General features: G+C 36.4%; 1 protein-coding gene across 4 annotated transcripts in view; it reads right to left on the bottom strand.

Annotated features, from left to right (window-relative positions):
- The window catches only part of USP15 (ubiquitin specific peptidase 15), a 144681-nt gene that overhangs the window by 97408 nt on the left and 34390 nt on the right, over positions 1 to 12883 (bottom strand). For 3 of the 4 annotated variants that reach the window (XM_054444090.2, XM_054444094.2, XM_054444091.2), the window contains exon 3: positions 4418 to 4548. In XM_054444090.2, the coding sequence (XP_054300065.1) occupies positions 4418 to 4548 (131 nt within the window). Of the gene's footprint in view, positions 1 to 1238; positions 1254 to 4417; positions 4549 to 12883 lie in introns of those variants that run through there. The other variant, XM_063646459.1, reaches the window with a different exon arrangement.

Here is a 12883-nt window from a genome sequence, read left to right as displayed (position 1 = left end):
TTCTCTGAGTCATCCTTTTTTCATGCATTAGCACATGCTTGAAGTTAAGTAAATTTTCAGCCTGATTCCTACTTATTGGAGTCTGGGAGGTCAAAGGCATCTTTCATTTGATACTGTCTCTGCAGTCCAAAATGGCAGTGGTTCTGCGAGGTAATTTGAAAGCAATGTAGGTCTCCACTGGATCTTACTGGAGTTCATTCCATTAGACAAAAGCCATATCCACAAATGTTCTGTAGGGTAAGTCCTCTCTACTTTGGCTTTATGCTGAGAAAGCTAAGGTGTTGCCCGTAAGCTTCTTGAAGCCCTCCTGTTCTTAGAAGCCACATATTGAGAAGACATCCTTAATATTAATTAATATTACTACTGACAGGACAACCTCTAAGTTAACCCTTAAATGCTTTATAGGGCCTTTTGTCTGAATGGTACTGTGAGGCATGACCTTCGATTTTTCTGAGGTAACTTACAGTCACAACCTTGGCTGCCAGATTTGATCATACTTTTTTCTGAGAATACTCTGAGTTTTATCTTTGCTCAGAAACACTTCTTAGTATTAGCATCGTTTGCCATCTGGAGGGACTAGGAATCTTCAAAACTAGTAAATATTGGCTCTGTTTTATTGAACAATCCTTTCTTTAGTGTATTTCTCTTCTCTCACATCTGACTATAACCAACACAAAAAGAAACTAGGCAGTACTTTTAACACTTTGGCAGACCTCTAATTTCATTAAATACTATCTTTAACCTTTCAGTTTACTGCAGGCAACATGTTGCTAAACTTACTCTACCATTGTATAACAAAGACCACTTTCTACCAGTTTCCAGTAAGACCTTCCTCACTTTAAGTTCTCACTGGCAGCTATCTCAAAGTCTAGTAATCTACTAACAGTTTGTTTAAGGTCCTTTAAGCTTTCATTGATACTCCTAAAGTTCTGACAACTTCTATTCACTGTCAGCTCCAAAGCCATGCCACATTTCAAGTTTTCATATCAGCACCTATTTACAGGTACCAAGATTAATATTAGTTATCTATTGCTGCATAATAAATTACCCCAAAATTTACCAGCTTAACACAGCAAACATTATCTCACAATGTTTCTGAGGGTCAAGAATCTGGGAGCAGCTTAACTGGGTTGATTTGGTGTAGAGTTTCTCATGAGGTTGCTCTCAAGGTATGGCTGGGGTTTCAATCATCTGAAAGCTAAACTAGAACTAAAGGATCCACTTCCAAGGTCACTCACATGGTTGTTGCAGGCCTCCGTTCCTCTCTATTGGCCAGAGATCTCAGTTCCTCACCATGTGGGCCTCTCCATAGGCTGCCTGAGTGTCCTCGCCATATGCAGTTGAATTCCCCGAGTGAGAAATGAGAAAGAGAGACAGCTAGAGTGCGTGTGCACCCAAGATGTAAGCCGCGGTGTTTTTTTATAACCTAATCTCGAAAGTGATGTACCGTGAGTACTGCTATATGCTATTGGCCACACAGACCAACCTCAGTACAACATGGAAGAGGAGTGCCCAAGAATATGGATATGAGGAGTTGGGGATCACTGGGGAACATAGTGGAGAATATTATCTTAACTTACATGCTAACACTATTGTGTAGTTAATTCTATACACATTTTCAACTCCATAAAAATTATTATTAATGTTTTCAACAGTCCATCTTCAGACTTACTCACAACATTTACATTTTGTCAGTCTACACTGTTTTCCTGCATCTCCAAGCTTTCATCTGGAATAATTTTCCTTCCATTCTTAAGATTATTTTGTAGTGCCTTTAATACACGTCTGCAGGTAGCAAATTCTATTAGTTTTTATTTGAAAATAGCTTTTTTCACCTTCATCCCTGAAGGATTATTTTCTTAGTCACAGAATCCTATATTGGCAGTTATTTTCTTTTAACATATCAAAGTCTATTGTTTTCTGGCTTCCATGGTTTCTCGAGAAATCATTATTTTGTCTTATCCTTATTTTGAAGATAACATGTCTTTTTCTCTGGCTATTATTAGAAATTTTTTTGCCTTTGCTTTTCAACATTTGTACTAGGTACAGTTTTGTTTGTATTATTTCAGTTTGGGATTCATAGCATTTCTTTAATTTAAAGCATGACACCTTTCTCAGCTTGGGAAAATTCTCAGCTATTACCTCCTTTAGTATTAGTTCTACCCACTCTTTCTTTCCTCTCCAAGATTCCAACTATATGTATGTATGTTAAACTTACTGCATTCTATTTATGCCTTAGCTTTTTTCTGTATTTTCTATTCTTTTGTCTCTCCAAGCTTTAGACTCTATATTTTCTATTGACAAATCATTTAGTTTACAAATTTTCTCTTCAGTTCTGTTTGGTCTAATAATTTTATTCCCAAACATGAAACCCATAAAATTTCCATATTATTAGTTTTAGAATTCTATTTGCTTCTTCTTTAATAGTTTTGCCCTACTACTCATCTGCCTTTTTTTTTTTTTTTTTTTTTTTTTAGCATAATAAGCCCACTATTCTAAAATCTAATAACTCAATTACCTGGGTTTCTTATGGGTCTGTTTCTATGGTCTGCTGTTTCTCTTGGATTTTGATACCATTGTATTTTCTGCTTATATCCCTGCTTTCTTTTCATCCATTCTTTGAGTGTTGACACTATAAATGACGCATTTTAGAGATCTTTGAGGTATAAAGATCTCTATAAAGATTATAGAGATCTTTGAGGTATAATGCAGAAACTTGGTTTCTGCATTATAGCCAGGGGAACCACCAATCCTAGATTCTTTAATGCAACCAGAGATGGGTAACATTCAAAGTTGGGCTTCAGACACTATAAGCTGGTCTATTTACTTCTTTGAGTTCCACCTGCATCAGTCATGTGGGGCACAGTGAAAATGCAAATGAAATTCCCAAATTTAACTGTGATTAATTAAATTTTACTGCAGATTTAATGTTGTAGGAAATTGCATCTGTAATAAGAACTCCAGGCAATGTAATGTAGCACATGAACATTTGCAAACTATTTTACAGGTTGAATATATTTCATTCATTTTGTTAAAAATAAGTATGTGGTCTCCCAAGAGATTTGTCAATGTTTTTTCTTTCTACTTGTGTGAAATTTTTGATTATATTTTACTTTGTTATTAGACACAGGTTTCAAGAACTCTCAATGAGGACTATTTCAAAGAGTAATGGCAATGAAGTTGGTAGTTGATCTGTTTATCATACTGCAGACTGCCAGTGTATAACGTGCTACATTTATAAGAAAAAAAAGTGTATCATTAAGATTAAAGGAATACAGTTTAATACCTTTAGAGATATTTTGGGCACAAATTTTCCTTTATCCTAGAAATGAAATAATTCTAGACAGTTTTACAGCTAAATAGGCTACCTTTGATCAAAACACTCAATTCTCCAGCAACTATAGATAAAGCAACTAGATCATTTCACAGATCTATAAGGCTGGCATTCCTACAAGAGAGAAATTCTAATTTCGAAGTGGCTGAGTGAAACTAAGGAATAAAACTAAACAAAAATAAATAAAGGGTACATTCAAGATCTATTCAGAAAATAAGATCCAAGGTTAGCTTCTAATATACCTAAAACCATAGATAGACAAATACAAATTGTTAACATGGTAACTCTGTAGCATCAATTCCAAATAAATTCAAATATAGTTAGGTCTAGTAGAGGTTTTTTTACACTTATGTTACCTAATCCAACTTTTTAATTGTTTCTATGTGGCAGGGGATGGGGGGAGGGTTGGGGGACCCAAACCAGGCACAAAATTATGCCAAGAGATTTTGGTCCCTTCTCAGCCTCCCACTCCTCCCACAATAAATGATCAAATATATGTGTAAGGTTCACTCATTTACCTTGCATATTTGGTATTCTACTATAGCAACACCCTTACTTATTGCTTTTTAGTTCCCTAAAAAAAGGAAATTGGTTATTCTTAATGTTTCTAGACTACAATTTTAAAATGTTAAAGGATATGGAAAAAAATCTACATTTTCAAGTTTAAAAAATCTTTATGTTCCAAAAAACATTGCTTCAACTTTTAGTTTCTTCATTGTTTTCGAATTGTTTTATCAAAAACAGTGCAGCACAGAAAACAGGATCAGGTTGCCAAAGTCTGTATCCTGATATGACTTTCTAAAATAACTAGATCCTAACTTTTTATCCTCATTTCCTACTACTTACCTTATAGAGTCTTCTCTCTATATAGAGGATTAATCAATAATACATACTTACAATAGTGGCTAGCATAAGTAGACCCTCTTAACATGTTACTTGCCATTATTGTAACACAGTGTACGGTAATTTTGCTGGCTTTTTCTCTAAGATAAGTAATAAAACTTCACAATTTATTGAATTAATAATAAAATGTGAACTAATCAAGAAAAATAATATTTATAGTCAGTTATTATTAAAATGTACCTTTCGTGCTATTGGCTCTTGACCTTCCATCAATGTGTACCAGCTGACAAGTTTATTCCAACCTTCAGTTGGCAACAGTATGTAATCCAATTCATCAATAAGATGTTCCTTAAGTGACTGGGCATCACCATCTGCAAAAGAAAAAAAATAAACTCAACACATAAAAAAACAGTAGTACCTAACTCTAAATACTTTGGTTGGACACATTACAAATTAAATTCATGAAGGCTAATTTAAGTATTTAAAACAAGTTTTAAGCTCTAAAGCAATTCAGCTCCCTTACATCAGGGGTGTCCAATTTTTGGGCTTCTCTGGGCCATATTGGAAGAATTGTAACACTAACAATAGCTGATGAGCTTAAAAAAATCTCATAATGTTTTAAGAAAGTTTACAAATTTGTGTTTGGCTGCATTCAAAGCCATCCTGGGCAGTGTGCAGCCCATGGGCTGCAGGTTGGACAAGCCTGCCACACATATTTCAAAATAAACTATTGCTTTAAAACTTTCAGTTTGTACCATAAATCAAAAAGCAATATTTAAAAACATAATTCTTTTATTAGGTTCTTTAAAAAATACTATGGAGTAACTGTTAGTCAAGAGACTTGACAAAAGAGTGTTTCCCACATATTTTGAGTAGCAGAGATCCCTCACATGGTAACAATATTCATTCTAGCATCAGTCTTTGTAGGAAATTCAGAAGCAAATCAACAACCTTTTACAATGACACCAAGACACATGGGCTTGGAACCATGACAGAAATCACAAATGGGCATCTTGTGAACCACTTCATTATTCCAGAAGGCCCACAATCTGGATTTCTCCCAAGATCTAAAATGGAGGTAATTCTTCAGATGTGGTTCTAATTCACAGTCCACTTTCAAATTTCTAGTTAGACTAAAAAAATTTAGTACAAGACAGGCCACAGATCTAGAAGAAATTTCTGGAACCATACCTACATCATAGTCCTAATCTGAGACTTGTTATCTGTCCATCTGAATTTTTAAAATGCAGAAAGAGGAACAGAAATATCTCACTGAGTTATATCCAACTTAATGGAGATTTTTCTTGTCCTAACTTAGTCTTAATTAACAGATACGGAAAGCAAAATTGTTCTTGGTAGCATTTCAATAATGAGAACACACTATTCCCAATAAGATATAAACAATACAAATCAAGAAGCAAGAAAAAACCTGAGAGATTAAGAGAATGTTACTTATTCTGCGTTTTGCAACTATAGCCTACTTTGCATTTTCTAGACTTGTACGTGAAAACAGTACTTGCTTTCTGTTAGTATAGACGAGTTTGCAATTTCTAGAGTCTTACATAAAAATAGTATGTCCTCTTTTTTGTTTGGCTTCGTTCATGCCATGTAATTATTTTGAGATCTATCCATGTTTTTACATATCAATACTTAACTTCTTTTAATTGCTGAGTGGGATTTCATTGTATGGATATGCTACATTTTGTTTATCCATTCAGGTGTTGATGGGCATTGGAGCTGTTCACAACTTTTTCTATTACAAATAACACTGTATGACCATTTGTGTACAATCAGTCATATGGATAAAATGCTTTCATTTATTTTGGGTAAATACCTAGGAGTGGAATGACTGGGCTCTATAATAAATGTATGTCTAACTTGTTAAGAAACTGCCAGACTGTTTTCTGAAGTGCTTTTATGATATGACATCGATAGAAACAGTGTATGAGAGTTCTACTTCCTCTACAATCTTGCCAACACTTGGTATGGATCAGTTTTCTCATTGTGGTTTTAATCTTCATTTCTCTAATATGAATTATGTTGAGCATTTTTGCACGTGGCTTTTTGAAACCTGTATCTTCTTTGGTGAATTATGTGTTCAAATCTTCTGCCTACTTTTTCCATTGGGCTTTATGTTTTCTTCAAAATAAGTTTTAAAAACTGTATATTCTACAAACAAGTCTTTTATCAGCTACATGATTGTAAATATTTTCTCCCACACTGTGGCTTCTCTTTTCTTTCTCTTAACAGTGTCATTTAAAGAAGCTTTTGTTACTGATGAGACACAACTACATTTTTTTCTTTTATCAACCTTGCTTTTGAATCATATCCAAGAAAACTTTGGCTAATACAACATCACAAAGACTTTTTCCTAAAAGTTTTAGTTTTTACATTTAGGTCTATAGTCCATTTTGGATTAATATTGTATACAGTGCCACGTATGCATCAAAGTTCAGTTTTTTGCAAACAGATACTCAAGCCAAATACTTGAGTAATACTCAAGCCGCATTTGTTTAAAAGACTATCCTTTTGCCAGCGAATTCCTCTTTTACCTTTTTCTAAAGCTGAACGACTATATATGTGTAGATCTATTTCTGGATTCTCTAATCTGGTCAATTGATGTATTTGTCTTTATGTCAGTATCAACTATATTTATTATTACAGCTTTAAAATAAGGATTGAAATCAAATAGTGTTAACTTCTATGATTTTATTTTAAAATTCAAAGTTGTTTCAGCCATTCTGTCATTTGAATTTCCACATGAATTTTTGGATCAGCTTATCCTTTTCTATTAAAAAGCTTACTGGACAACTCAATATCCACATGCAAAAGGATGAAGTTAGAACACTATCGCACACCATATACAAAACTAACTTAAAGTAGACGAATGGTGTAAATTTAACAGCCAAAACTATAAAACTCGTAGAAGAAAATGTAAGTATAAATCTTACATAAATCTTCGCAACCTTGGTTTCAGCAATGCTTTCTGACACCAAAAGCACAAGCAACAAAGAAAAAAAGGCAAATTGGACTTAAAATTAAAAAACTTTTGTGCTTCAAAGGTCACCATCAAGAAAATAAAAAGCCCACAGAATAAGAAAAAATTTTTGCAAATCGTACATCTGATAAGGGTCTAGCAACCTAAATAAATAACAAACTCTGAAAATACAACAATGAAAAGACAACTCTGTTAAAAACAGGCACAGGATCTGAATAGATATTTCACTAAAAAAGATATATAACAAGCACGCAAAAAAAGAACTTATCATCATTAATCACTAGGGAAATGCACGTCAAAAATCACAACGAGATACCACTTCACACCCACTTGGACGGCTATAATAAAAAGGACAGACAAGAACAAGTGTTGGCAATGATGTGAAGCAATGAATCCTCATACACTGCCAGCAACGACGTAAAATGATGCAATGACTTTGGAAAAACAGTCTAACAGTTCCTAAAATAGTTAAACAATGAAGTTTAAAAAGACCCAACAATTTCATGTCTAGGTATCTACCCATTAGAAAGGAAAACATGTATCTACCCAAAAACTTTTACATGAATGTTCATAGCAACAATATCCAGAAGAGCCAAAAAGTAAAAACTCAAATGTCCATCAACTGATGAGTGCATAAAGTAAACGTGCTACCATTCAGTAGAAATCATTCATCTATAAAAAGAAATCAAGTACTGATTCATGCGGCAACATGGATAAAACACGAAAACATTGTGCTGTCCTAAATAAAAGAAGACAAACATAAAAGAATACGTATTGGGCTGGGCACAGTGGCTAACACCTGTAATCCCAGTACTTTGGGGGACTGAGGCAGATGGATCACCTGAGGTCAGGAGTTCAGAGACCAGCCTGGCCAACATGGTGAAACCCCGTCTCTACTAAAAATGCAAAGATCAGCCAGGTGTGGTGGCACGCACCTGTAATCCCAGCTACTTGGGAGGCTGAGGTAGGATAATCGCTCGAACCTGGGATGCGGAGGTTGCAGTGAGCTGAGATTCTAGCCTGGGCAACGGAGTGAGACTCCATCTCAAAAAATAAAAAAAAAAAAAAAACAAAAAAACACACATATTGTATGATTCTATTTATATGAGATGTCCAGAATAAGCAAATCCATACAGACAAAGGAGATTAGTAGTTGTCTAGAGCAGGGGGTGGCAGCAAAGAAGGGATAGGGTGTGATTCCTAATGGGTACGAGGAATGTTTTACAAAATTCAATTAGATCAAGTTGATTAACAGTGTTGTTCAATTCTTTGGGCTTCGTGAATGTAGATGTCCAATTTCCCTTCCCAGTTTCAGGAAGTTTCAGCCATTATTTCATTCATTCTTTTTTTTTTTTTTTTTTTTTTTGCAAGACAGGGTCTTACCCGGTCACCCATGCTGGAGTGCAGTGGTACGATCTCGGCTCACTACAACCTCTGTCTCCTGGGCTGAAGCAATCCTCTCACCTCAGCCTCCCAAGTACTGGGACTACAAGTGTATGCCACCACCCACAGATTATGTTATTTTATTTTTTTGAGATGGAGTCTTGCTCTGTCGCCAGGCTAGAGTGCAGTAGGATGATCTCAGCTCGCTGAACCACTGCCTCCCAGGTTCAAGCGATTCTCCTGCCTCAGCCTCCTGAGTAGCTGGGACTACAAGTGTGCGCCACCACACCCAGCTAGTTTTTTGTATTTTTAATAGAGACGGGGTTTCACCATGTTGGCCAGGATGGTCTCGATCTCTTGACCTTGTGATCCTCCTGCCTCGGCCTCCCAAAGTGCTGGGATTATAGGTGTGAGCCACCGCGACTGGCTGGATTATTTTTTTTGTATTTCTTCTAGAGACAAGGTTTCACCATGTTGCCTGAGCTGATCTCGAACTCCTGTGTTCATGTGATCCATCCACTTTGGCCTCCCACAGTGCTGGGATTACAGGTGTGAGCCACTACACCTGGCCTCAGCCAGTATGTCTTTAAATATGCTTTCTGCCCCTCTCACTTTCCTCCTTCTGGAACTTCCATACACACAAATTGGTTCATTTGATGGTGTCCCATAAGTCACTTGGACTTCCTTTACTCTTTTTTATTATTTTTATTCCTCTGATTGGATAATTTCAAATGATCCGTCTACAAGTTTGCCAACTCATCTACTTGATCAAATCTGCTGTTGAAGACCTCTAGTGAATTTTTCAGTTATCGTATTCCAAAATTTGTTTGGTTCTTCATAATTTTTAGCTCCTTGTTGATATTCTAATTTTGTGAATTTTTATTTTTCTGGGTTTGTAAAGTTGTCTATGTTTTCTTGTAACTCAGTGAGCTTTATAAGAATTATTTTGAATTCTCTGTCAGGCAATTTATCTCTATTTCTTTAGGGTCAGTTTCTGGAGATTTTGTTTTTTTGTGTCACGTTTCTCTGATTGAGTTCTTGTAGCTTTGCACAGGTGTTTGCGCAACTGAAGAAACAGCCATCTCTCCCAGTCTTTATTAACTGGCTTTGAAAGGCAAATAGCTTCACTTCCACCCATAAAGCCTGGCTAGAGATTCTGAGAACATCTCAAACTTTTTTTGTGGATACATCTTTTCTGTACTTGTGCATGTAGATTCCTAATTAGAAGATTGTTGATTTCCTTTTTTTTCAGGAGCCCATAATCTCTTCCTCCTTCTGGTATCTTACTACATCATACCACAGACCAGAACATTAGAGGCACATCCCACTTGTCTCCCTCTTCCTTGAGTTCTCTGCCTTCTCAAATCTTGTAGAGCTGTGCTGAGTGCAGCAAGCCACTTGCCCCTTTTCGTTTGTTCCTATCTGCCCCCACCAAACTCTGCCAGTTCCATTAGCACACTGGGTAAGATAAGACAGAAATCAGTCCTTCAAGCAGTACCCTGAAAGACTGGAACACTGGAGGTAACACTCCACTCCTTTTCCTCTTCCCTGGAAGACAAGTCTCAGGTTCTATGTCTTCTCCTAATATTACAGGGTTGTGGCAGCTGCAGCAAGCCACCTATCCCTTTTCTTTTGTTTTTAACTTCCCCCAGTTATTTGAACTATGTCAGCTCTCTGGTACAATGAGGCATGACAGAAACTGGCCCCTCAAGCAGCACACTGAAAGGCATGGGCAGTTCAGGATGCCCCCACTCCTCTCCTTCCTTCCTGGGAGAGAAGCCTCAGGTTCTTAGCCTTCTCTCAATCTCTCAGAGCCTTCCAGCTGCAGCAACCACCTACCCCTTTTCCTCTGTTAACTGCCCCCAGGCATAAGAACTATGCTGGTTCCATCAGCACTCTGTGTAAGGTGATAAAAATTTTTTTTTAGAAAACTGGCCTGTTGGGTAGTTTTCCCCCCAAGGGAGAGGTCCTGATCTGAGACAATCTCTCTTGAGACTAAGCTAAGACTCCTTGGAGGAGGGGCTGATGTGGGCAAAATAAAATTGTTCTTACTCATTTCAATGTTGTTGTTCTCAGTTTTGTGCTCATCTGAAGTACTACAAATTCTTAACTGGATCTTGGGTTTCTCATAAAGATAGTCTGGTCCATTGTTACTTCAGTGTTTCTGTTGGGGGTTGGGGGCTGAGACTTTCTATTCTATCATCCTGCTGACATCACTCTTCTTCACATATTTTCAAGTTATGTCATTAGGTAAGTATATATTTAGGATTACTATATTCTCTTGATGAACTATACCATCCCATTAGTCATTATAAAGTGACCTTCTATCCCTGATAATGTTCTTTATTCTGAAACTTAATGTCTCCGGCTTTTTAAAAAACAGTGTTAGCATGTGTATTAGTTTTCCACTGTTGCATAATGAATTACCATAGTGGCTTAAACATCACCGATTTATTAGTTCACAGTTCTGTGGGTCAGTAGTTAAGGAGGACCCAAATGGATTTGTGCTTAGGGTTTTACAAGGCTGAAGTCAAGATACCAACCTTGCTGGGCTCTTATCTGAAGGTCTGAGGGAGAATCTGCTTCCAAGCCCATTCAGGTTGTTGGCAGAATTCAGTTACTCATGGTTGTGAGTTTGAGGTTCCCGTTTCCTTGATGGCTGTCAACCTGAGGCCACTCTCTGTTCCTAGAGGCTGCCTGCCTTGCATCTCACGATTCCTTCCAACTTCAAACCAGCAATGACATATTGACTCTCTTTCATGCATCTCTGAATTCTTTTGCCATCAGACAGAGAAAACTGCTTTTAAAGGGTATGTGTGATTAGATTACGTTCACCAGGATAGTCTCTTTTTGCCACATAACATAATCAGAAGAGTGATATCTTCATCCTATTTACAGGTTTCACCTACACTCAAAGGGGAGAGTATTATATAAGAGTGAGGATCACTGGGGGTTAGTCTTGCTTACCACTGCCTGGTGTTATCTTTTTCCATATCTTACTTTTAATCTATCTGTGTTCTTGCATTTAAAGTGAGTTTCTTGTAGGCAGTTGATAGCTGGTTTTTAACTTTTTAATCTAATCTCACCGTCACTACCTTTAGTTGAGGTGTTTACATTTAATGTGATTATTCATAGAGCTGGGTTTCAATCTAGCAACTTTTAATTTTGTATATGTCTCATCTGTTCTTTATTAATTTTTTCCATGTCTTGTGGGGGAGATTTGTTTTTAAGATTGACATTGCTTGTCATTATTGATCATATTTTCCTGCTTCTTCACATGCCAGGTAATATTTGGTCAGATCCAAGCCATTATAAATTTTATATTTTTGTATGCTGGATATTTTTGTATTCTTATAAATACTCAAGTTTTATTCTGAAATGCAGTTAAGTTTCTTGGAAATAGTTTGATGCTTTCAGGTTAGCAGAGCAGGAAAATTAATTTCACCCTATTACATAAGTAAAACTGTTCTCAGAAGTCTACTCTAAATTATGTGGTTTTCCACTCTGGCTGCTGAGAACACAAATGATTCCCAATCCTATATTAGCCTCGATGATTGTTCCTTCTTTTCAGGGGTACCTTGTCTGGCCTTGGGCAGTTTTCTCATATGCAAAGTGCTGATTAATAGTTGAAGACTTAAGAGCAACCCTATGGGGGGTCTAGGTCTCTCTCTCTCTCTCTCTCTCTGAGCTACTCACTACTTTCTGGTATTTTCCTGGACTCTTGTAGCCTTGGTTTTCCTCAACTAAGGGAAACTCTGTTTCCTCAACTAAGGGAGATAGTAAGGGTCTGCACGGGTTTCATCTTCCCATGTTGTGTCTTGGAAATCTCTTTTAATGCAGTAAACTGAAGGCAGTTGGAGGGCTTACCTATTTTGTTTCGCAACTCTCAAGGATCACTGTTTTCCGTTGCCTGATATCCAGTGTTTTGAGAACCACTGTTAGAAATGGAAGTTCTGGTACTTATGTTTTGTTCCCTTTACCCATAATAAGAGGTATACAGAAGGACTGGCAAGTAGTGAGGGTTGTAGAAAGCTAATGCAAAAATTTAAGAATGTAAGCATATATGATTATTCCTCAAATTTTAAAAAATGTCATGTGTCCACTAGGAAAAAAAATATGTGACATAGCATTTCTCAAAATAATCAGTCTTTAATTACTATTTAATAACAAATAATCAGTCCTATTATTTAGTAATAAATAATCATTAAATAATGATTACTTAATAATGAAATCTTTAAATGAAGAAATCAGATTCTTCATTTAAGGGTTTAAACAACAATAAAACCTTATTACATCATAAATGAAAAACAAAACTTGTCATACAG

Source organism: Pongo pygmaeus, chromosome 10 (assembly GCF_028885625.2).
Source record: "Pongo pygmaeus isolate AG05252 chromosome 10, NHGRI_mPonPyg2-v2.0_pri, whole genome shotgun sequence".
In the NCBI taxonomy this organism is placed as follows: Eukaryota; Metazoa; Chordata; class Mammalia; order Primates; family Hominidae; genus Pongo; species Pongo pygmaeus.
This window is presented reverse-complemented; position numbering and strand designations above follow the sequence as displayed.